Source organism: Carassius auratus, linkage group LG44F (genome assembly GCF_003368295.1).
Source record: "Carassius auratus strain Wakin linkage group LG44F, ASM336829v1, whole genome shotgun sequence".
Classification (NCBI taxonomy): domain Eukaryota; kingdom Metazoa; phylum Chordata; class Actinopteri; order Cypriniformes; family Cyprinidae; genus Carassius; species Carassius auratus.
This window is the reverse complement of record NC_039298.1, coordinates 872,495-898,630: the sequence shown is the minus strand read 5'-3', so window position 1 is coordinate 898,630 and position 26,136 is coordinate 872,495. Positions and strand designations below refer to the sequence as shown.

At 38.1% G+C, this 26,136-nt stretch overlaps 1 protein-coding gene across 3 annotated transcripts in view; it reads left to right on the top strand.

Annotated features, from left to right (window-relative positions):
• LOC113068267 (septin-7) overlaps positions 1 to 26,136 on the top strand; it is a 43,158-nt gene that overhangs the window by 6,415 nt on the left and 10,607 nt on the right. For all 3 annotated transcript variants that reach the window (XM_026240935.1, XM_026240934.1, XM_026240933.1), the window contains exons 3-8: positions 508 to 610; positions 9,353 to 9,459; positions 22,801 to 22,901; positions 23,050 to 23,184; positions 24,864 to 24,981; positions 25,236 to 25,328. In XM_026240935.1, coding sequence (XP_026096720.1) covers positions 508 to 610; positions 9,353 to 9,459; positions 22,801 to 22,901; positions 23,050 to 23,184; positions 24,864 to 24,981; positions 25,236 to 25,328 — 657 coding nt within the window. The remainder of the gene's footprint in view (positions 1 to 507; positions 611 to 9,352; positions 9,460 to 22,800; positions 22,902 to 23,049; positions 23,185 to 24,863; positions 24,982 to 25,235; positions 25,329 to 26,136) is intronic.

Sequence of the window (26,136 nt, the reverse complement as noted above, 5' to 3'; positions counted from 1 at the left end):
GTGCCAATCCTATTGGTTGACTAGTTGGCTAGTGTTTTTTCATAGTGCGATACAAAAGAGTTTCGAACACCAGAATAAAAAGGGTTTTATCAATTTTGTGTCAGTCTGAACATATACATGAATAGCTGTTTGGTGTGATAAACATTTGTACATTGGTGTGCAAAGTTCTTTACTTTGCTAAAAGGAAATAATAAAGTTGTCCAGTAAGCAATTACCGTATTTTTTTCTTGGTTCTAAATAAATGCGACTTATAGTCCAGTGCGACTTATAGTCCGAAAAATACGGTAGTCATTTTCTTCAGAAAATGCAAAAAAAAAATAGTTTTTAAATGATTATTTGTCTTGAAAAAAGCCCTTGTTTTATTATAGCCATATGAGTGTCAAATCAAATATTTCTGAAGATTCATTAACTGTCTGCGGTCATGACGGATGGCCGTCTACGTGTTTTTACGTGTTTTGTCAGTCATGCCTGCTGACGACATTAACTGTGTTTGGTTTTGGTCTACAGCAACAGAAGAACCTTGAGGGGTACGTGGGATTTGCCAATCTCCCCAACCAAGTGTACAGAAAGTCTGTGAAGAGGGGCTTCGAGTTCACTCTCATGGTCGTCGGTGAGTATCTTCTGTCACATTTATCCCACCGCTGGCGTTGAATTTGTCTCTTTTCCTTAAGTGAAAAACTCTTGTGTCACTTGAGGGCAATGAAAACCAAAGCCTTTAACAGCGTTTTTGCTATATCTATTAGACCTTATCTTTATCTTCAAAGTTTTGAGCCTTTTACAGACTTTTAAAAGAAATAGTTCACCCAAAAAAAGAAATTGGTAATCATTTTACTCGCCCTAACTTCTTCCGTGGATCACACAATAAAATGTAATAGCTGGACAGTCCTCATACCCTTTCAGTGCATAGAAAGGAGTGTAAACTTTCTTCTGTGTTCAACAAAAGCAGGAAAGTATGGAAGCCCGTTTCTGCCACTGAAAAAAAAAAGGTAATTGTGACTCTACTAATAATCTCACAATTATTATTTTTTTCTTGAATGCATGAAATAAACCCACAACTGTAAGAAAGTAGTCGTTTTTTTTTTTTTTCTTCCATAATTTGGCTTTATAACACAAAGCAGTGAGAATTGTGAAATATAAACCCTTAATTGTGAGGGAGAAAAAAGTCCAAATTGTGAAGAAAAAGTAAAAAGCATGGATGAGCCTTTCATTATCAGGTGTAGAAAAGAAAGGCCTAATCCTAGCAATATTTCTGAGATGATAAAATGCTGATTTAGTACCACTCCTAATGTGAGCCTCCAATGGCAAATTAACATCAGATATCACACCAAGGTTACGAGCTTGTATAGACTGCAGTGCAGAGCTCAAATTAAAACTGCTACTTTTTTGGATGGCTGCCGGTGTGCTAATAAGAAGAACCTCAGTCTTAGTGCTATTTAATTTTAGAAAGTTGTGAAGCATCCATACTTTTATGTCCTGCAAACATTCAGAAAGGATTGCAGAACAAACCGTAACATCAGACCTTGAACTAATGTATATTTGGGTGACGTCAGCATAAAAATGATATCCGAGACCGTGTTTTCTAATGATTTGCCCCTGAGGAAGCATATAAATGCTAAATAGTATGGGCCCCAAAACAGAACCCTCACACAATTCAGAGAAAAAGAAAGTCAGAATTGCGAGAAGTAAACTTGCAGTTGGGAGAAAAAAAGCTAGAAGTGTGAGATGTGTCACAATTGCCTTTGGAAAGGTTGGAAAGTGCCAAATAAATGAAACTATCCCTTTATAAAATAAATTGTGTGTCTTTCTGTGGTTTGCGATGTGTAAAAAAAAGCTTCAATGAAAGAGGGTGGTTGACCCAGCATGCAGAGCTATGTGGATTACGCGCACTCATGTGTCTAGCGGTATTCGGTTTCTCGCAGGCCGCTTCATGCCAGGCACTGGCAGCTGTGCGCTGAAATGCATCAGTGATGGATTTCACATGGCAGAACAGAACGAGAGAACAGGGCTTGAAGAAGTGAGCATTCAAAACAAATGTGCTTCCCATTCTCCCATGGACCTGGGTTTTTCCCCTTCCTTTGGAATGTGTGTGTGTGTGTGTGTGTGTGTGTTGTTTTTCTATTCTGGTGGAGCCTTAAACCTGAATACACACAGACTCATGGGGACTCGTTTCATGGTGGGGACCTAAAATCCCCAAGGGTAAACAAGCTAATAAATTACATTGAATGAAGTTTCTTGAAAATCTAAAAATGCAGAAAGTTTCTTGTTAGGTTTAGGTGTAGGGTTGGTGTAGGGGATAGAAAATACGGTCTGTACAGTATAAAAACCATTACGCCTATGGAGAGTCCCCACAAGGTTAGCTGACCAGACGTGTGTGTGTGTGTGTGTGTGTGAGAGAGAGAGAGAGCATGGCCTAGTGTGTGTGTGGGAAGTTTCCTGTAATCCCATTCATTCACCTGGTCTGTGTGGACTCTACCTCCACCTTCAGCTCTTCAGCCTTCAAACACAACACAACCTGAAACACCCACCTGGGGTCACCTCACGTCCTGCTCACCATCCAGAGCCAGAGCCGCGTTTCTGGAATGTCAGTGTTCCAGAATTCCATCTCCATGGGATTTCGGGAGGAGTGTGGTAGTGGCTAGGCCCTGGAGTTTCCCCCACTGCTGCACGGTGTGCAAGAAACAAGCTTTTAGATGGCAATTTAGTGTACAGCGTGTGATTAGAATCACATAATAATTGAAGAAGTGCCGTGCTGTCAAACACTTCCAGCTCTCTCTCTCTCTCTGTGGATGATAAAAGCACAGATGTTGTTGTTGTTGTTGTTGTTGTTAAGACCACCCGTCTCTTATGGGTGGGATGTATGTTGGGCTCGTCTATGGTTTCAGAGGTGTTGCCTGACAGTAGAATAGAGTAATGACTGAGGCAATATTTAACATTAATTAACCTGTTTACCAGCCACTTGTAAGGTTTATCCATGATCTTGGCTGGTATAGAGTTTATTCCTCTTTCTTTTTACTTGTTCAGATTAGTTTATTATCAGTGTTAAGGATTATTTGGTTTGTTAATCTTGACCTCATTATGATTGCTGAAAAATTATGGATTTTCTACCACATTTTAAGTTTTTACAGTGCTTGTAAAGCAACAATATACTTGTAATCCTTAAATATTTTGGATATTTCACATTTAGGTACAGTATGCTAGCCATTTCTGTGTTTTTATTTTATAAGTGTAAAACTTAAATTTTAAGGAAGCATATATATGTAAGATAAGTAAAAAAAATAAAAATTATTGTTTGGTTTTATTCTGTCTTTATTTAAATTTCCTTTACTTCATTCAGCATATGTTTAAATGTGGTATATAAATACAATTTGCTCACTAATACTTGCATATCGAACTATTATTTGTCTTCTGAATTGCATGCTAAAAAGCAACTGGTTTGTTTCTTATATATTTGCATACATGAATTATGATTATTATTCTGTCCTTCATTTTTTTGCATACTGAAGTATGATTAGGTATAATCCGCAGCACCAAGATTTATAGCAGAAATTGTGCATAATTACATGCAGCTAACCCTAAACCAAACCCTATTCTTAATATTACTCAATTCTCAGTTCAGTACTTACAAGGACAAAAAAAGTGTAAAGTGTAAAACTTTAAAACAAAACTAGGTGCTGATCTACCATCTGATCTGGATATGGACTGGATCCACATGGCTACAGTGACCTAAGAAGAAGAATGAAACATTAGTATAGATGCTAGTGTATGCCAGGTTAAAGAGGTTTTTCATTTAGATTTAAACCGAAAGAGTGTGTCTGCCTCCCAAACAGTGTTAGATAGATTATTTTTTGGGTGCTAAATAGGAAAAGCAGTTGATTTTGATATTCTACGTATTATCAAATGACCAGAGATTTGAGATCACAGCGGATGTGAAGAACTATAATGCAATATGAGCTCGCTCAAGTACTGAGTAACTAAACCATTCAGGGCTTTATAAGTTATTAGCAAGATTTTGAAATGTATTCGATGTTCATTAGGGAGCCAAAGTTGACAGAACCGGGTTAATATAGTCATACTTTTTTTTTTTTTTTTTCAGAATTTAGCAGTACAATATTACTAGTCACCCAGTTTTTTTTATATCAACTATGCATTCCGTTATTTTTTTCGAATTGCAGTGCTTCGCCAGGCTGCAAAGAAATATAGTGCTGAGTATCATCAACATAGCAGTGAAAGCTAACACCATGTTTCCTGATGATATCTCGAGCTGCGGTCCTACTACTGAGCCTTGTGGCACTCCATATTGTACTTGTAATGGAAATGATACCTCTTAATCACTGCTATGAATTAATGATTGTCAGATAAGTAAGATTTGAACCGTGCCAATCCAATGAATGTTGTGGTCGATAGTGTCAAACGCAGCACTATGAATCCAGTAGCACTAATAGAAATGCAGCCAAGATCAGATGATAAGAGCAGGTGATTTGTAACTCTATTGAGAGCAGTCTCTGTACTTTGATACAGTCAAAATCCTGACTGGAAATCCTCATAGATACCATTTCTCTCGAAGAAAGAACATAGCTGAGAGGATACTGCCTTTTTCTAGTATTTTTTTGATTGAAAATGGAGATTTGAGATGTCTGTAATTAACTAATTCTCTAGAACTTAGTTTAGGTTTTTTTTTTTTAAATGAGAGGCTTAATAACACCCAGTTTGAAGGATTTGGAACATATCCTAATGACACTGACAAATTAATATTACTCAGAAAAGGATCTATGACTTCTGGAAACACCTCTTTTAGTAGCTTAGATGGAATAGGGTCTAAGATCCATGTTGCTGGTTTTAATGATTTTACAAGTTTATGCAATTCCTCCTGTAGGTCTTTTTCCCACATTTTTGTTTTATCTATGCCAGTGAAAGTTCTTTGAGAGTTCGTAGTAAATGCTGTCTCTCCCAGTGCAGTCCCGAGCTTTTCCTGCTTCCCAGCTCACCCTGGCCCTGTCATGAGATGAGGAGTTCCTCTGGAATAAGCCCCTTGGTTTACACAGCTGTGGCATATTTCCTTTAAAGGAAGCGAGCTGGACTCTCACCGATCCTCGTGGTGGGCTTTGGGCTGAACCGCTTCAGTGGAATGACTCTCACTTTGCTCTTTGTCTCTGTCTTTTCCATAACACTTAATGCATCTTGTTTAGATTTCCCCGATTGCAGTAGTTTGGACTTAACGTAGAGTTTGCTGTGTCTGAAGAGTGTTCATTAATGGCTAATGTTGTGAAATACAGCTGGTTAGATGGATACGTGTTGTGTGTTGTTTTTTCTTCATCTGCTCAGGGCAGGCCTGTAAGGATTTGACACAACACAATCAGTGAGTTTCATAATGCACAGAGACAGGGCGGGTTACAGATACCAGCTTGGCAATTTTGGGCGGGTGACAGGAAAGCCCTGATCTGTCATCATTCTTGAGTTCAATGAAGGAATCTGTAATTATATCTGGTGTTAATATGACAAACCTTCTGCCAATAGTCACCTTTCTGTTCATCTATCAATGTCTCTCTGTCTTTCCTCAGTGTTAAACTCTGCATCCCCACTCAGATCTCACTTAACTACTGAAATGAAAAGTTCACCCAAAAATCTGTCATTTACTCACCCTCATGTTGCTCCAAACCCCTACAGCTTTCTTTCTACATAGAACTGGTTTCTAAAATGTACTTTTCTGCCAAATCGGTCAATGGCAAGTAAACAGAAAAAACTGCCCAACCATAAACAGTATTTCACATTAATTATCTGTTTTTTCTTGCATATTTGCAGGCGACATAGGTCTATTGTTTTAGTCACACAAAGTGAAGTGCACCTATAGAAAAAGTCAAATTAATTTCTTTACTAGTAGACCCAACTCAGTCAGACTAACATTCTTAATCTAAACCAGGTCGGTTTACACAAAGAACGATAACTATACTAGCATCCACAACAATGGAGGATAACGTTCTCTATAAATGACTGTATTTTTGTAAGCATGTACCAGATCGATCTGCTAGCAGTACTGCAGAAAAGGTAAGCGTGCAAGTACTTGTCCTTGGTTTGACCAGGCTTTGACAGATCCAAATAAAGTTATAGACAACTAGCAAGTTTTCTTGACTTTCAGCATATAATTTTTTCTGGACACTGCAACAGCCATGATATGATGTGATGCCCTAAACATAAATTCAACATATAACAGTCATTCACAACAATGTATTCAAAATGTAAAAATCACTGTAGAAAAAATGTTCATACATGTTTGGCGTGACATGAGCGAGTTTTGTCCAACCGTCCCTTTAAACGTTTGTACTAAATGAGTTTCCTTGAACAGCTGCAAGTTACGATACTATAAAAACTCCTGCAAGCTAGGATTCCACAAGATCTTCTGCTTTTTATGTGAGTTTCTTCCAGCGGGGAAATTCTTCTCTCTGGCAGGCCTGTATTCAGTATCATATGTCTCCCAGCAGTTTTTCTGCTCTCTCTGCTGTGCTGGTTTCACTCCAGAGAACAGCAGAAGTGCATCCCAGTGCCTGCTTCGCTCTGCCACCCGCTGCCTGCTTTTATTGTTTCCCTAATTCATAATGACATTTTAAAGAAGACCGTATTTCACTCACTGTTTTCCCAAGACCACGGGCCTGTTTCAAAAACCACATTCAGCAAGCACAGTAAATCCTGTGGGGTTTTTCCTCATTCTGCTCAATGAGAGCAGTTGCTTTTGCGAGTGGAAGACGTATCTGCTGTGATGGGGAGGTCACTGTTGTTCTGCCCTTCTGGAAAACATTTAGGATTTGAAAGAAGCTTTTGTTTGTTTGAAGGTTCTCTCTGTGTTTTGCGTGCTATGGAAGTGACGCTGGTTTGGGCACTTGTTAAAGGTCAGGAGAAAAGCCCAGCGTTGCCCTGTGCCAACATGCACCCATTTCTCTTCACACTTTCCTCTTTGTTCCAGGCCTTACAGGAACCACATTGCCATGCATCCAGCTTATAGATCACTCTCGGATGCTTGGAGGAATTGATCTGGGAAAAAAGTCAATTGTTGCTGGAGACCTATGCATTATGGGGAGGCATCAAATGTCAGCAATATATTTGTTTAACAGTGGGATGAGTTACCTTTTTAGTCTATTATAAACTAGATTAATACAGTTTCAGAAGAAAAAAAAAAGTAGTTTACACAATACTGGAGGGTTCAGTAATGTTGCTGTGCACTTGCTTACTGTATGTGCTCTGAGCAGATTTTAGGGTTGCCAAGGAATTTTCTAGGTAAATGCTAAGGTGTTCTGACATGCACTTTTGTTCAAAAGTTGTTGTTTTTGTGGAAAAGCTTGTGGAAGCTTGTTACCAATGCTAGAAAATGCAAATGGCAAATTTAATGAAACATTGTCTTTATAAATGGCCAGTGGCCAAATATCATAGATTAGTTTTTATTGATTTCTGAAGGATCATGTGACATTGTATGTGTATGTGTTATGCAAAACTAGTTTAAGGGGGACAATAAACGTAAAAAAATATATATATTGAAGACTGGAGTAATTTAGCTTTGATCACAGGAATAAATTGCATTTTGAAATATATTACAATAGAAACAATTATTTTAAATTGTAGTAATGTTTCACAATTTTACTGTTTTTACTGTATTATTGGTCAATTAAATGCAGTCTTGGTAAGTAGAAGATGCTTCATTCAGAAATATATTTTTTTTAAACTTACCTACCCTAAACTTTTGAACAGTAGTGCTAGTCAAAAGAGCTAATCCACAAGTCTCTATGATCGTTTTATTGTCCACCATGTGACTAATGTAACTACTCCTTTTCCAAACAAGCAGGCAATCTGAGGTATTGTAGCACAAACTGTGCTGGAAAAGCACAAAGTGTCCCATATCCGATTTTTGCATTTACACTATACACTTGCTGAAACTACCAAACGTAGACGTTCTGACCTGGAAAAGGAAGTAAAACAGCATGAAATACAATGGATGCAGATGCAAATAAAATTATACAGTGTTTTGCTTTCCACAATATTTTGAAAAGTCGACAAAAAAATCTGCAAAACATTGGTCTCGTACGGCGGAGAAAAAAAGAGGAGCCCTTGTTGCATCCTGGGCGAATTTCGCGCCTATAATAAGTCATGTGATCTCAGCTAGTGCTGTCCACCTGAGTTGACGTCACTTTTTTAATGACGTACAACTCGCATTTACTGGGGAATATCCGATTTGTCTGCTTACATGGTGCACGCAAATGCATTTATCCGTTTCATATCCAATTTATTGCCACATATGAATGAGGCCTGAATCCGATCTGAGAATATCGGAACCCATGCAGTTTTTTCCTGCTTACACGTTCACCGGTCAGATCCGATCTGACCCAATTTCATTGGGTCACTTGAACCATGCAGTGTAAATGGGGCCTTAGAGTTAAAGGTTAAGTATGAGCAGTGGCAATACTGAAGTTTGTCGTGGCAAAGTTTAGAATGGCTTGTGAACATCCTCTTTGTTTATCTTGGTTCGCACACCTTCTGTTTCTTCTCCTGAATTGTACTTCATCATATAGTCTTGAGTTTCTGACTCTTTAGATTTCCCTACATATGTCCAGCTAAATAGTAATCTCTTGTGCTTTATGGAATTCCACACATTTCAGATGTCGTCAGTATTTCCCAGACTCGTGACCAACCCCATATCAATTCAGAGTGTCAGGTGTTAAGAGCACCAGGTTTGGTAGATCTGCAATGTTGGGCCTTATAGGGACCTTTGATTTTTTATTTTTATATATATATATATATATATATATATATATATATATAAAAGCATGGAGAGAATCATGGTATCCAGTTATTAAAATTGTTGTATAATGCTGAATGTGATTGAATTTGTCAGATTGGATTAACAAATCAAAATTTGGGCTGTATTTAATTTATCCAACCTCTGTTTTGCAGAACTTTATTTGACACAAAAGCAATGACTTATTGTAAAGGATATTTTTATACATTATACAAGATTGTTTCATGTATTCATTTAATTACCAGTTGTTGTTTTTTATTTGTATAAAATCCAGAAGAATTTAAGCAGATTTTGCAGATGAGAAAAAGGGCCATATTACCTTTATGAAATGCTTTTCGATGCTATTAAAATGGAATTCAGAGAGCATTAAAATGGAAAACAAAAAATATAGGGAAAAAAAAGTTTAATGAACAGGCATGCAATTGGAAGACGATGTGAATTAGGGCTTTTCAGATTCTGCGTAAATCTCTAGACTCAAATTCCACACAGTCATTGTTCACCAGCCAACAGAAGTGATGAGTGAGTCATCTGCTGAAATCTCTGACGTAAACTCTCTCGTTCTCTGTCCTGCAGGAGAATCAGGTTTGGGAAAGTCTACACTCATCAACTCCCTGTTTCTGACAGACTTGTATTCTCCGGAGTATCCCGGACCCTCTAACAGAATCAAGAAAACTGTTCAGGTAAGATCCACTCGGTGTACGGCTGTATCTCTTCCTGCTTTTACCAAGAGGTCACCATAGAGCGCAGCAGTGATCTGTATTTTTGTCACCCTGATTCCCTCATCAAAAACCCAGCCAGATTTCTCCATTGGTTTTAGGATTATTGCAGAAAATAAGCTTAGTGACCAAGAAGAGTTTGATTCATTGATTCATTTTTCACATGTTTTCTTAATCATGATAATCTTCACAAATGAACACAGCCTTTATGAATCAACTCGTTTATGGGTTTTGAATGAAAAGCACTTAATAATTGCATGCAGCACTCTACAGAGGGCTGTGGTTCTGGCAGCTGGATCACATATGCTTCACTCCGCCTTATATAGTGTTGAATATAGTGTTATATAGTGTTTTACTTAGGAGCTGTTAAAGATGGCTTCCCATTGCTCTAGGGAAGGCACTTGTGATATGGCCAGCAGCTGTCAATCAAATGAGCATTCAAACTGGATTGACAGGCGGTGTCAATCATCAAACACCAGTGTGTCCCATCATCCCTCACTGGCTTTTGTGGCATGCGGTTCGTCAGCTGTTGTAAAGAATGCAGTGATTACAATGCCACGCTGTTCTCCACAAAGACATATTTCAGGTCTTTTGCATTCAGTAGGTCTTGGGGGTTGTGTGGACCACTTTCATGAGGTACTTTCTTATCTTATCGTCTGTCGGTTGGTACAGCTGTCTGAAGCACTATGCAAAAGTTATCTTGATTGAGATGAGTGTGATACATTACATAACTGTGCAATCATATGTTTTTGCACATGATGCACTGGAATCCTTAGTGATCTTGCAGAAATCAGTTCATCTAGTTTGATGTTCAACAGTCCCAGATGGAATTATGAGATCAGCCATGAGGATAAACTAGGGGTGAACGGTTTGAGGAAAAAGTCTAATTGTGATTTTTCTGATACTAAATTTCAATTGCAATTTTTAAAAGTGATTAAAAGAAAAACTCCAGGTTTGCTGCGCTTTTTTGTAAGGTTGCGCAATTTGGCAATTTTTTTTGTGATATATTGCTTATATATTTAAATTGATGCATTTAGCAGACTCTTTTATCCAAAGCGACTTACAGTGCATTCAGGCTATCAATTTTTACCTATCATGTGATCCCGGGGAATCGAACCCCCAACCTTGCGCTTGATAACGCAATGCTCTGCCAATTGAGCTACAGGAACACTTATTTACATACCAAAATGGTTAAATAATTATAATACCATAAAAATGACTTTTCTAATATTACAGTAAAATAAAGCAAATAGTTGGGAATAATAATAATTAAATATAGCTGCAAACAGCATTTCCGAGGCCAAGCCCGAGAAGGGCCTTAGCACAGTGCAGGGCGGGAAGAACAAAAATGGCAGAAATAGAATGTACATTAGGAAAGCAGATTGGTTCAGAAGTAGAGAAGTTCGAAATTGAACTGAAGTTGAGATGAGCAAAATGAACAAAAAAACGTTTCTGACTCAATACAAATAATACAATTTCTGAAATAGAAGCAACTTTAACCATGCTGGATTTGAACCCACAACCTGAGAGCTTCTGGGCCAGTGGTTTTGCAGAGTATTCCAATAGTATTCCATAGTATTCCAATTCTTTATGGCCATGTCCACACTAATACATTTTCGTTTGAAAACGTATATTTTTCCTTCGTTTTGGCCTTCCGTCCACACTTAGACGGCATTTTAAGTAAATGAAAATGTAGCCTTTGGAACACTCTCCAAATCGGATACATTTAAAAATGGCGTCTTCACGTCATAGTGTTGACTGTGAAAACGGAGGCTTTTGAGAACGATGACGCATTTTTAGTCATGTGATGCAGTCATATGACCAATTCAGCCAAGATGATATTTGTTTTGGCACATCTCCCAGTCTACGTTCACGCTTGCTTTGGCCACTTTATACTCCTGAGTTACTCGCAGCAACAGCTCCACCTCCACCTCACAAACTCCGTTCCTTTCCTCGACATTGCCGCAAAGTTTCAAAGAGCCGGAAAATAAATAAACGCCTAGCAGAAATGACGCGGGTTGAGGCTTTACCCATGCACAGTAGGGGGATGTTAGCATTTTCATACGTTTTTTGCAGATATGCCAAATGGTTCAAAAGATTTATGGTTCATGCAATTTATGTTAAATTTCACTATGGCGGACAAATGGTTCAGCCAATATTGGCACAATTGACATTCACAGATTTGGCATGACCCAAAGAGCCCATAGACACCATCATGCTTTCCTGACTAAATGTTAAAAAGTTATCATAAATTTTTTTTAAAAGGTGGCTGTTCCCAACTGGCATGGACCCTTAGATCATGGTGTTGATGAAGTGTACCAAGTTTGGTTTTGATTGTTCAAAGTTTTCTTTAACTGTTTACGTTTTCATACAGAGAATACTTCATTCTGTAGGTGCATTCTCAATTTAAATGCAGTGATCCAAAGCAGTGAATCTAATCATCATTCAGGCAAAACTTAGCTTCAAAAATGAGTCACACTACTGACGTGATCTAATCACTAGCACACCTAGAGCACATGTGAGTTAACGTATTCCTCTTATCGGCAAGACATATCGGCATCATTTTTCATATCGGCTGATGCCGATATTTACACTTAAAGCCATTATCGGCTAATATCAGTCCAAAAATATAGTGCATCCCTAGTACTCTTCTCAGAAAACATACAAATAAAAATAATTTTAGAGGTTTAATTACTATTTGGAGCATTGGAATCACTAGACGGGGTCTCAAAATGAGCCTGTGTGCATAGACTCATTTTGCCAGCACGGGTCACATATATAGTAATAATATTTTTTACTTTACATTACACAACCAAAATTGCAACACTTATATTTACTGCTGTCTAAATTATTATTATTTTTTTTTTCAAATGTTAAGCAATCAAACTTTTATTTTGATTGAAACCTCAGAGTAGACGAAGAAACCGCTAATAATGAGCTGCTCATGTGTAAATGAACACAGTACCACACTTCACTCTGAAACACTGCGATCTTTGTGATTTAATAGTCACACCGACTGAGCCATATAGTGATTTCAGTTTTGTTTTGATTAATCTTGTTGCCCTTGTCTAATCAGAATATCTCTCTTGAGTTTGATTATGTCTATGCTGATAGGTCTGATAGATCTTTCAGTGGTACTTCAGTAGAAGCAGGTCAGTTTTGCTGTTGTGTTTCTCATGGCTCTTATCAGGGGAAGGATTAGGTTTATATCTGGATTAATCTCAGAGAAACATGGTTTCCAGTGATGAGATGAGAGCCTCCCTTCTGTCTAGAGCAGTGGTCACTGCAGCACACGTCTGAAGATGCTAACATAACATGAATAACATGACACATAGAAGCAAATTGACAGACGCAGTGTGTTATTATAAAATAAAAGTGGTTATTATAAAAGTGGTAACCATCTAAATTAAATGATTACTGAATGTGCAGATTGATGGAGAATAATACAGCCTTGATTTCAACACCGTTCTGAAGAGAGAAAAAACTGCATTAATCAATCACTAAAAAAAACAATCACTTTCAATTCTGGGTGAAATAAAAGTAAGTTTATGTAAGTAAGTTTGCTTCAAACTGATTAAAAATTGCCATAAATGTGTCATGCTATAAAAGATTTCTATTTCAAATGAATGTTCAAAATATATACACGTTCTATTTAACAAAAATCTTGAAAAAATGTACTTTCTGCAAAAAAAAATGTGAAGCAGCACAACATTGTGTTTTCAACGTTTTAATAGTCTCTTGGGCAGCAAATCAGCATATTTTCATGATCTCTGAAGGATCTTTTGACACTGAAGACTGGAGCAATGCTGAAATTTCAACTTTGATCACAGGAATAAACTGCATTTTACAAGATATTACATCACAGTTATTTTAAATAGTAATTAATGTCATGCAGACTAATTCAGAACATTTGAAATTAAACAATTATCTGTTAATGCTCTTGTGTAGTGTAGCTCCATACTCTAAAAAACGCTGGACTGTTTCAACCCAACCTTTGGGTTAAGATTTGAATGTAAAAATGAACAGTTGGGTTAGTCCATATTTGACCCAAAGTTGGGTTGAAACAACCCAGCAGTCAGTATTCATATCTCTTTGACAGCATGTGAAATGAGTTTATGTGCTGATGTAAGAATCTGAAGCCTCTGCTGTCAGCTCAATCTGATCGTATCTCTGGTCTCTGTTCTGTCCTGCACAGTAACACTGAACTCCTGTGCTGTTGTTGCCTCTGAGAAGTGAGTCAGATAATCAGTATGTGACAATGTTATTTGTGCATGAGGAGGAGAAAGAAAAGAAGCTTCATCACTCATGTTTCTCACTGTGTTGCATTACTCCAAATGAAGAGATCAGGCTCTGTATGTGTGTGTGTTTAATAGCTGTGATTAGGATACGGTGATGGCACACACTAACCACACACACACTCTGTGGTCTGGCACCAGTGTCCTGACTATTTCAGGCCTGTGTGTGTTTGTAAGTGCTCATTCAGTGTAGTTATGTTGTTTATGTAAAGTGTTGGCAGCTTTTTAACTGGATATGTTAGCCATTGAGATGTGAATCTGTTGTGACAGGCTGAAAGAGGAGTGTAAGTGTGTCTGTTCAATCCCTCAGTACAACAATTTGTCTGTTTGTATTAAACTCAAGTAGTCCGTCATTACTGCTAATCGTCAGTAAGTGGACATGTCTTTGGCAATGATTGGAATTAAATACTAGTATTAAACATAGGACTGTGGACTTGTGTGTTGAAAGCTGAGGCTTTGGCAGAGCAGTGATCTGTCCAGACCTTCAAGCCTGTGGATATCTGACGGCCCACACTGGTATCAGACTCTTTAGTGTTGACTTTAAAACGCATCCCAATTTAGTAATTTCATTGGGACTGATGCTGCTGCTGATTAAGTTGCTTGGTTCGAGCTGCCATTGGTGACTATATGTCTGCTAGTGGCTTGAAATGTTTAACCAGACCATCTCACCTCCTCAGTTGACTGCATCAGGTCAGATGAGAAGAGGACGACAGCATCCATGAACACAGAAAGGCCGATCAAAAGCAGTTTTGGTTTATTTCTACTCCACCTGTTGGGTGTGCGGACACAGAAGGAATTTTAGACGGTTATAAAATCAGTGTGTTCTCATGGTTTGTAGACGTTTGCTGAGTGATTACTCTGGTGTGGTGTAATAATCAGGGTGATGTCATTGATGTGGAATTGTTTGGTAAGACAGAAGATACGGGATGGGTGCTCACACCCCCTCACATTACCTCAGATCATCTGTTGTTCCAGCTAATGCCTGGAATGAAGAAAACAACAACTGGTCATCATCTGTCAAAATCACAACACATGAGTCCAACTTAAACACTGACATAAACAACTTCAATTATCTTTTGCTGCACATTAGAAATATATTCTTTGGTTTTTCTCATTTTGATGGATGAATTTGGGCTTTGTCCTCCAAAACCCCCCACCTTTTTTTTCAATTTCTGTGAAACAGGAAGCCACGGGTGGATAATTTCATGTTTATAATCATGCTGGTGTGCTCAAAAATGTGAATATGAATATACTTCAGAGATATTTTACTCATAAGAATTTCTAGGGGTGCCAATAATTGTGTCCAACGAGTATTTGAGAAAAACTTTATTTCATAATCCGAATCAGAAAGAGCTTTGTTGCCAAGTATGCTTGCGTATACAAGGAATTAGTTTTAGAAGACTAGTGACATAATGATATTTCCCCCATTTGAAATTCTTATTATCCAATGAAAGGATACATTTTTGTGAATTCTTTAAAAAAAGATCAAAAGGATTTTGGGCCACGACTGTAGATTCTGCACACTTCTTAAAGAGAAATCCAACAGATTGACCTGTTTACATGTGACTGTTTCTGTCTTAACCCACACTTCGGAGTTTTTCGTGAAACTGCAAATACACATAAAGAGGTGTGTTTGCACAGACTTTAATCTCAAGAAACAAACATGCTGATTAATTGTTTCTTAAGCCACGTGCACAGTCACTCTCTTTTTGCTGAATTATTATTTCTGATATTTTTTGTTAGGAAAGGAAAAGGATTTCCAGGTCTCAAAGTCATGAAAATGAGTTATCTGTCTAGGAATCAACACTTGGACATTATTTATTTAAGGTTTTATTTTTTTTTATCTTTCTTTGTTTAGTTTTGGTTTTAGTATAGTAGGGCTAAAAGTCGAGCCAAAGTTCATAAAACCTGAATTTGGCGTGACAATGAATTTCACCAATGTTCTTGGTCTCATTGTGAATTATTCAACCATTTATCTATAACTTCATTGTTTTAAACTAAATGGGTGTAGCTCAAGAATACAGTGCTTGTGTTAACTAGGGATGTTTGCAAAAGCAGCTCTGTCTGGAGTTACTGTGTGGAGTGTTGTTTCGGGCTGGCAGGTCTGTAGAGGGGTGATAAAAATCTCACACAGGAAGAGTTGCGAGGAAGTGCCTTTGACTGTGCTAGTCTTGCGGTTTCTTGGCAAAGGCAGGTTATGACAAGGTAAATATCAAGCCCATGTAGTTATTTCTGTTCTTTCTCCCTTTCCAAACATTGTCACTCATGGTCACATTGATTCAAGTCTTCACAAAAGGATCATTAATACAGCAGCTCATGCTTGAATGGACATCACAGTGTCTCTGTTAAACCCAGCTAAATGTTTTTCAGTTGTTGCCTGCAGCATGTGTCTTCACTTATCTATATGCAGAGCAGTCGGAGAGCTGGAGAGGAAACACTGTCTTTCTGGTTTCTCAGCATAGCTGGATAACAGCGCTGCTTCATCATCTACATGTCACTGCACGCTTCCATATAGGACCCATGATTAACACTTCAGCTTTCAAATTCATCAGAAACTATACTACATATTACCAAAATATTATTTCTACAGACTGAGCACAAGAATGAGTGTGATCCTTTCTGAAGGGTGTGGAAGGAAAGTGAGAATAAGCGCCAGTTGGATCTCCAAAAGCTCAACTGGACCCGCCTGTCTGCAAGTCTCAATGATCAACAAATGCCAAACTACATCGCAGCAAAGCTTTTGGTCACCCTTTTGTTCGTGAAGCCTTACAAACTAGCTTGAACCAAATTCAGGACAACAGATTTTGCATTGGTTACTTCAGTGTCCAGGAAACTTAAGCGATATTTATGCAAGCCTTAGTGCTCTATTTTATGGAGCCCCTCACATGACATGCAAGAAAAAAATATATAAATCATGCACACGATTTACAAATTTGAATTTAACTCATTCGTTCCCTCGAATTGCTAAATTGTGTGCACAATTTACTAATTACTAATATTTTTATATATATATATATATATATATATATATATATAAAGTTGACCAATATCAGATTAAAGTGTAAACTGATCACGGTCCTGAACTGACCCTGGATGTAAAGATGGAGGTTAGCGCTTTTAAGTTAGGTTTAGAAGTTAGCTTGGTTTGCGCTGTTTACAATGTTAGAAAAAAAGAATAAATAAAAACAAAACCGAATTTGGAACATTAAAGCTGCAGTAGGTAACTTTTGTAAAAATATATTTTTTACATATTTGTTAAACCTGTCATTATGTCCTGACAGTAGAATATGAGACAGATAATCTGTGAAAAAATCAAGCTCCTCTGGCTCCTCCCAGTGTCCTATTGCCATTTGCAGGAATACATCGCTCCTGGTTAGAAACAACCAATCAGAGCTGCTGTCCGTAACTTTGTTTGTGTTCAAATCAGTTTTCCAAACAGTGTTTTTAGCTTGTCCTGAATCACTAGGGTACACCTATAATAAGTGTTTATATTCTGACTATTTTAGATTGCTTCGGGGGTACCAAGGCGGAGTAACCCAGTACCTTTGTGATTCTTCATAGACATAAACAGAGAGAAGTAGATCCGGCTATGATGTTCTTCCGCAAGACGCAAGCAGTTCTGTTTATTAACCGCTAGAGCGTCAAAAGTTACCTACCGCAGCTTTAGCTCTCTTTAATATCAGTCTTTAAATGCAAGATATTTAAAGTGTACCTGAAGTATACTTGCAGTAGTTCCACTTCAGCACAATCAGATATACTTCCGAATATCTTTAGTTAGCCTCAGCACTACTTCCACACAACTGTGCATTAAGTGCAAAATTACTTGTTCCTATTTAGCAATCTTTTTGGACAAAATGCTGCATGCTTCTTTGTAAAAATGAAATATAACACAATAATAATATAGCACTTCCATATGATTGCTTTTTTGTTGGTTTTCATTGCTTGTATTGTGCTAATTTGTACAGTAAGTTGCTTTGGATAAAAGCATCTGCTAAATAACCAAATTTAAATATAATGTAGATGTAAATAACTAAATGAAATAGAAATTTTACAACGAGCCCCAAATCAAATAAATTACATAAAAGAAATCTCTTGATATAAACAAAATAATGCTTTGTGTGCTCTTTGCATTTAAAGTTAAATTCTCTCTCTGCCAGCAGGTGGCGCTTAAAGCGTTTCCTTGGTTTCTGATGTAAACAAAACAGTGCTGCCCTTATGAACTTTAATATGCATTATACAGAGCCAAGATGAAAAGAAAAAATACCATCTAAAGACCGTAAATTCTCCTCAGACATACATTCATATAAACTCCTACCCCTAGTTAAATCACGATTTGTTTAGCATCTCAACCGGCTCGCAGTTATTCATTACATCCCTAGTTATGACCAGTCTAGAAGAAAACCAATTAGATAACTTTTTAAGACTAGTCTCAGCAGTTTATGCAGCCAGCCCCAGTTAGAAATTTCTGTGCGACTGCCACTATAAATATAAATATATTTGTAGTATAATTAGCACAAAATAGATGAATTTTAAATACATTTTACTATTTCTTTTTCAGTAGGCTGCGCTTGTGTCTTTTGCAGCATCTCACACAATACACTCCGCTCTAAAAACACGGCACTCAATTTAAAATTGGTTAAACTTGTCAAAAGTGCATCTTGAAACCATGCGTCCTTTTTTCCCAAACTAGACAATGAAACCGAAGAGACGGAACAACAAAATAGTGGAGACCACAACAACAACAGGGTTATTATGAGATAGCCACAACTTAAGTTTAAAAGAGTAAAAAGTAACTGTCATAACTTCCGGAGAAAAATAAAGCAGACACAGTACTAAGTTTTAAGTTAAGGATTAAGTTTTCTAGAGCACGTTTGTCGACCACCTGATTTCACATACACCTCAAATCGACCATGCTTTAAAAGGCTACACGTACAAGCATACTTGGGTCTTTACAGTATTGTGCGAACCAAAACACCTGAAGGCACACTTTATTGAGAGGAATTAGATCACGCATAGGGAAGTGGACCCTTTTTGAAATGATTTGCTTGAACCAAATTCAGGACCACAGCTTCTGCTTTGATATTTACTTCAGTGCACAGGGAAACTCAAATCAGTCTTGAGTCACTTCTCTTAAATGCCTTTCAAAGATTTAAGGCTATGAACTTCACAAGCTTTGTCAATTTCAGTGACTAGTGTTTACCTCTGTTGTTCTCATTGTCTCACAGCCTGCTAACTGCTAAGAAAACCTATGAACACTGGACTAATTGGAAATCAGTACACTAATCAGTTTTCTCCAGCTTTTGCCTTTTTTTGTGCTATAAGCATCAGTTGGTAAATGCAAGTGTAAGAAAATCGGTTGTAGATTTTATTATGAAGACTATTGCATTTATTTTCTTTAGAGAAAGTGCAAAGTGTACAACTTTTGCTAATTTCTCAGACATTTAGCTACTTCAGTGTGGTTGCTTTTTTTCTAATTTCGGGGCAAACAGTGTTGAAATGAGTAGCATGCATCTGATGGAAACCATTGTGGTCTGCTGTACAGACGGAGGAAGTTAGAGAAGACGTTATGGGTTTGTAACTGGGGCAAGGTGTGTTGTTTGGTGAGCATGGTATCTTGCTGGATGATATAGCACACTTAAAGTGCTTTCTGTCTTTGCACTTGCCATTATAAACTCAGTGTTTGACGTGCCAACCCAAACATCACCCCAGATGTGCTGCGGTGCACCTCTGAACGTGCCGGTGCAGTTTTTTTAGTGGCTGATGAAATTGTCTCAAGAACATAGTTGCAAGTATACTAATATGCTGTAATGTAATGCATAATAGTAATCTGAAATGGACAATGGACAACTGCAACAATAGTTGTGGATGGTTACTACGCTGGGGAGTTTTCCCTCTCTTCTTCACTTTCCTTCACTTTTAAATGCCTGTACACATTCAAATTAGTGGCATTTCTGCGTTATTTGTTTGAATGGCAAATTTCATCCATAATATCTTAAATTGTGTTCTGAAGAGGATCTAAGCATTTACGGGTTTGGAACGTCATGGAGGTAAGTGATTAATGACAAAATTCATTTTGGGGTGGAGTAACCCTTTAAGAACATAGAACAACAAGAATTATTTTAATACAAAAAATCCTTAAGTGTTTTCTTAGGTTAGAAAATAAGAATAAAATGCCAGTTAAGAAGAAATGTATGCTTAAGAATGTTTGGTGAATCCGGCCCCAGGTCTCCGCACATTGCCAGCAGTCGGCATTAAAGGTCAGAGGTCAGGAGTGTGATATATGTTGGCGAGTGCTCACAGTCAGACTTGAGTGGAATCTGAGATCACCTGCTCAGCGCAGACAGTAAAGCACACAGGAATCCTCCACATGTCCCGCAGCAAGTGTGAGGCGCTCTCCTGCAGAACGAATGTTTGCATTCCACAGCCGGCCAACTCCTGATGGAGCCATTTCTCCGGCATTCTTGGTCTCATTTGTTGGCTTGTTTCTTTTTTTCTTTTTTCTGTTTCTGTGGAGTTGGTAATTTACAGAATGACAGATCTGCGGTGGCTGCACGTACGTCGTCTCGCTCATGTTTCCAAAACATCCCCATGGCCTCTCAGCTAGGGCTAATGGTTTTGAAAACAACACTTCCACTGAAAAGAAAGAAATGTAGCAGGATTTGCCAATGTGTTCTCAGGTTACTTGTTTTTTCTTTTCTTGGCCTTTTTGGTGTTCCAAACTCCTCCTTGGTATGGATTTCCTTTTTCTATTTAACACAAAAAATTTGTATTTTAAAGAATGTTCACGTTGTACCTTTCCATTCAATTAAAAAAAAGACATTTGATGCTTTGAGGATCAGATCAGCACATTTCATACTAGTAGAATGCGTTTGAATTTTTATAATGCAAGTCAATTGATGAATTTGCATTTCTAAAATAAAATTAAAAAAACATTTGCACATCAGATTTCAAGTTCTTTATTTTGTAATCATATTATGGCATTTACAAAACAAAGAAATGGTTAAAAACATGAATGAAAAGGAAGTAAGCACTCAAACCAGTGTGATGATCAGTATGTGAGATCTGTTAAATCAGAATCACTTAGCCTCATCTAAAGACCATGCAACACAAAACGTACATGCAATACTCCATTAATATGACATAGCAAACAAGCTGTCAAAATAAACATCCTGCTTAAACTACTTATCAGCCGATATGGCAATGTCCTGGCCAATATTTTGGTCAATCACTTATTAGAAATATAGGCCATTTTTAATGCATGTGCAGTTTTGTTGTATGAAAGATCTGCAAAATACCTTCTTGAGTATCCTGTGGAAGAAAGATAGCCATAATGAGTTTGGCACAACAAAACAGGAAAATAAATGATGACCGATTTAAATTTTGAATGGAAGGCGTTATTATTGTGATATAATGCACTTTGTTAATGTTTTCTCACCAGTGAATTAGACATGAGCAAATCTGACAACCCTGCATTCAATCTTATGCTTTTAAAACTAGCTTGCTATTGCTATCCTCTCCGAAATCGCCTACGTTACCTTTACCATGGAACATCTTTGGCAGTCACCGTGATCGGCCCACAAGTTGACACAAGTCATCAGTTTGAACTTGCACGCTCGCTAAAAGCAGGATGTGTAGCTCCTCCATCCCAGCTGTTTGATAGACGTCGGAGGCCAAGTTTCTTTTTTGGGGGGTGTGCTTCATGAAATGAATGTCCTGCGCTGGGCTCGGTGGTGTCCGTCTGAGCTGTGGAACGCTGAGGGCTGTTTAGGAGGAAATCATAAAATGCACAACCCAAACCCAGAAGCCACGGTCTCAGACCACAGCTGCTTTATGCTGCACATAGAAAGGTGTGGGCTTGAGCTCGTTTTAGCTGTGGTTGCACACATGTTGGCTGAATCTGTTCTGCTTCACAGTACGTTTAAAGGCTTAGAAAATGTGATCGATAAATGTAAAGCCTCTAGTATTGATAGAAGAGTTTCTCAACGTGTCTTGAGGTATCATTCATGTGCACAGAGCAAGTTGCATGCCAAAGTTTAATACTTTTGGTTTTAGAATATAGAATACCAATTAACTGTTCCAAACTAATGTATAATGGCTCATAACAGAAGCAGAACGTCTTTGCTTTCCTTTTTGAGCTGTTCCTATATGTGCACATATCCTATCTGTTTAAAACTGGCATCCAAAAAAAGACATTAAGTTGAACTGTTGGTTTTTTTTTTGTACAATATCGCTACATACAATTGCAGTGAAAATAAGTGATTTAACTATGACAATTAATTGCTCACTATATTTAGTTGAAATTAGTATGTAAGTGAAATAAGTGTTATGAGATGTAGTTGGCATTTGCAAGTAACTGAATTCAAACTTTCCCCAGAAAAGAATACAAATTTGCATCAGAATTTGAGTGTCTTTTGGTCACATTTGGTGTGATTTCATGTGAACAGGCTTTAATCCTTGATTTGATTTGATTTTTTTCATTATAGTATTTTTTTTGTGTGTTTATTTATTTTATCTTGTGTTTAAAATTTTTTTAACGTTATTATTATTATTATTATTATAAGTTCAAGGTAGGGCTGGGCGATATATCTAACGATATGACATTACCTGCTTATAATTGGAGTGGCATTTAATAGACAGAGACGTAGATCACTTACAAGCTACGCAATATCGTGTTCATTATCGAAGGCGATTCATCGAAGATAATGAACGTGATATTGCGTAGCTTGTAAGTGATCTACGGCTCTGTCTATTAAATGCCGCTCCAATTATAAGCAGGTGATAGAGATTTAGCGGTAATCACGGATCCAGATTTACTGACTAGATGCGCATGATCATATCGTTAGATAGATCGCCCAGCCCTAGTTCAAGCAACAATATTGTGATGACCCTCTTGCAATTTTTATTTTATTTTAATTTATTTAGTCCTAAATGAACTTCTAAATCAACGTGTTTGTGTTTGTTTGTGTGTTAGTTAATTATTTATTTAGTTTTGTGGTCACGTTTGTTTCAGGTGGAGCAGTCCAAGGTGCTGATTAAAGAGGGAGGAGTTCAGCTGCTGCTCACCATCGTGGACACGCCAGGGTTCGGAGATGCTGTGGATAACAGTAACTGGTAAGCGTGATTTCTTTATTTTCTGCATGTCACGTGTAAATAGCTTGAAGCCTCCTGACATTGGTGTTTAGTAAATGAGGGCTGGCTGATTTGTTTATATTAGGTTTGCATGTTGTTGACTCTGAAATGCCGGTTGTGTGTCCTGTAGCTGGCAGCCCGTCATCGATCACATCGACAGCAAGTTTGAGGATTACCTCAACGCGGAGTCACGCGTCAATCGGCGCCTGATGCCTGACAGCCGAGTGCACTGCTGTCTGTACTTCATCGCCCCCTCTGGTCATGGGTAGGCACTCTTTTTCAAGCATTAAATGCACTCAGACCGTTTGTATTTTTGGCTTGTATTTCTGCTGTGGATGAGCTTTTAGAGGTGAGCACTAAAGTGATGCCAAGTACATCAGGATTTATTGCACTTTCAGCATTTCCAGTCCAAGTTGTTGTCAGATGCAAGTGTTGTTGCAAGCTAAATCTCATACACGTCCAACTAAAAGTTTTCTGCCAGCTGTTAATTTTGCCATGTGTGTGAATCTCTTTCTTTTCTTGCTCTTTTTCTCTGACACCGATTATTTCTGTGGCTCAAAGTCGTGCTCTGACTGCTTTTGTCTGCACATCCAGAAGTCAGGGAATACTGCGAAGTAAGGGAAAGATCGGACAAGAAGCCTGATTAAAGCATCTATATGATTGCAATGTGACACTGATTTTGCTCAAATTCGCAAAGAAAAAAATATATCAATCAAGCCAGTGCAGTACTGTTGTGTCTCTGTGTTTCATTACTGAATGAATCCACTTTTTTTGAAAGAATGGAGCGAAGAAGTGACCTGTTCATAAAGACAGTCACATGTTTCTGAATGAATCAGACATTTGAACGAATCGGTTGAATGAAAGACTAAACAACTTGCTCATTAATTTACCGCCACCTACTGGTGACTTGGTATCACATTTAAAACTATTATTGCATTTTCTCCAACATATATTTGGTTGTTCAAAAAAGGATTTAAAACATTAATCTTGCAACATTATTTATGCATTTGACATTTTTTGGTGTAAAAGCATTTAATGCACCTCAGTTTTGTTAAACAGTCTGTGTAAATGCAGACGCAGCTTCTGTTTCCTCTGCGGTGGAAAGATGGAGAGAGTTGATACCTTTGAGAGTTTAATCATTTATTTTTTTATGTAAATAATTTTTTGCATTGAAGTAAAAGTAGCTTTTTTTGCATATGCATATGTCATTTTATAGATCTTCAGAATTGGCAGTTCACACTTACAAAACAGTCGGAATCGGCCAAGAAAATTGCAATCGGTGCATCTCTACCCATACTGTTGCCAATACTTGAGGAACAACTTCTAACGCTGTTTTGTTTGGTGCTTTTTTGTCTGGTTTGGTTTATTTTGGTTACTTGTCTGGCGTTTTGTTTCACGGTTTTTGAATTTGTTTTTGTGGCTCTGTTTCAAAAGAGGCAAACATTAGAACCTAGGGATAAGAATTTTAAAGAGACCTGCAGGTGAACTTTTTTGACTTGGGCTATTACATAATCACATACATTAGCTGCAAACCACTGTAGCACAGTTAAGAACTGCTTTTAACGCTCCAGAAACCACATAGCAACTCCTTTATCATCTCTCAAAACAATTGGCAACCACTCAGAGACCTACAGCACATTGGTGGTAGGTTTTGCCTGGGAAAGTGCAGGTGATGTGAATCCAGTGTGTGTGTAGTCAGTGGCTGTGAGTGGACAGGCACAAATCATTTTCCTGCCGTTTATTTATTGCTCCTCTTGCAGCGCAGGTGGCTTTACTACGAGCCGAGTTATAAGTTCAGCCAAGCTGTCAAACATCAGTGTGAACGTGATCCTTCACTCCTGCTCTACAGAGGAGACCTTTGCACCTGCTTTTGGACCTACGCTCAGTGTTTGGTTTGAAACATTAAACCCTCACATTCTCTCTCTTTCTCTCTCTATCTGTCAGACTGAAACCACTGGATATTGAGTTCATGAAACGGTTACATGAAAAAGTGAACATCATTCCACTCATCGCCAAAGCAGACACACTGACTCCAGAGGAGTGCCAACAGTTCAAGAAGCAGGTGAGGGTGATCGTGTGCTGATGCCAAACTGTCTGCTTGTAGATTTAAGGGCTTTTCCCACCCTTAAGTCCACTTATAACAAGGTTTCTTGCCCCAAAAACACTAGAGAAAAATCTGTCTGCACAAAGTTTTCACGCTGACTCCTTAGAGAGTAAATGCAATCCCAAACCGGTGACACTGAGAGCCCACAGAGCATGCTGGGAGATGCACCAATTGTTTTTTCACTCTGTGCTTTTGTTTTGTTCTTTGCCCAGATGATGAGAGAGATCCAGGAACACAAGATCAAAACCTATGAGTTCCCAGAGACTGATGACGAGGAGGAGAGCAAGCTAGTCAAGAAGATTAAGGTTTGTGTCTTCACAATAGTTAATGAATGATTTGTTTTGTACTGACACTAGGGAATATTTTCAAAATTGACTAATAGATGGGAAGTCCGAATGACGTTAAGACCCCGATAGATTTCAAATGAAATCTATGGGTGTGATTTCATACAAAACGCCGAAACGGAGGTGTTTTGTAGTTTCAGTGGTTCAGATGAGCTCACCAGCATGAACCATCCGGAAAACTTACCGCTAGCTGTTCAACCATCAGTTGCCATCGGTCCATGATGATTATCTAATAGCTGGCAGTCCTCTGGAAATCTGTTTTTGTCAAGGTGTGACAGAAGTAAAAACATAAATTGTGCCAAATTGCAGAGTGTTTGTTGTGCTATTGAAACAATTGTACTGCACATATTGAAATACTCATCCAAACACTGTTCCCAGGAGCACTGGCAGCATCAGAAGGTTTGCTAACAGTATGTTATTTCACGACTATCTTCAGTGTAGCCCTGAGAGGATGCTGGAGCCTTTACACAGTGCCAGGTATTTGATCCAGGTTTACTCATTGAAATATGTGAAATATGTGACCCTGGACCACATTTCTTTTTTTTTTCCCGAAATTTAGATTTATACATCGTCTGAAAGCTAGACCCGCATGCCTTTTCGGTCGACGATTCGTGCTTAGAGTTTGGGATGGCTGACTCCCAGGTGCCCAAGGTTCCCACTACACCCTTCAAAGAACAAGTGGTGAACCTGCAAGCACTGCCCCTGGAGGAGGCAGACCCAGCCCTGCCTTTGCTCTGTCCCAACCGAGCATTGAATTGCTACGTAGACA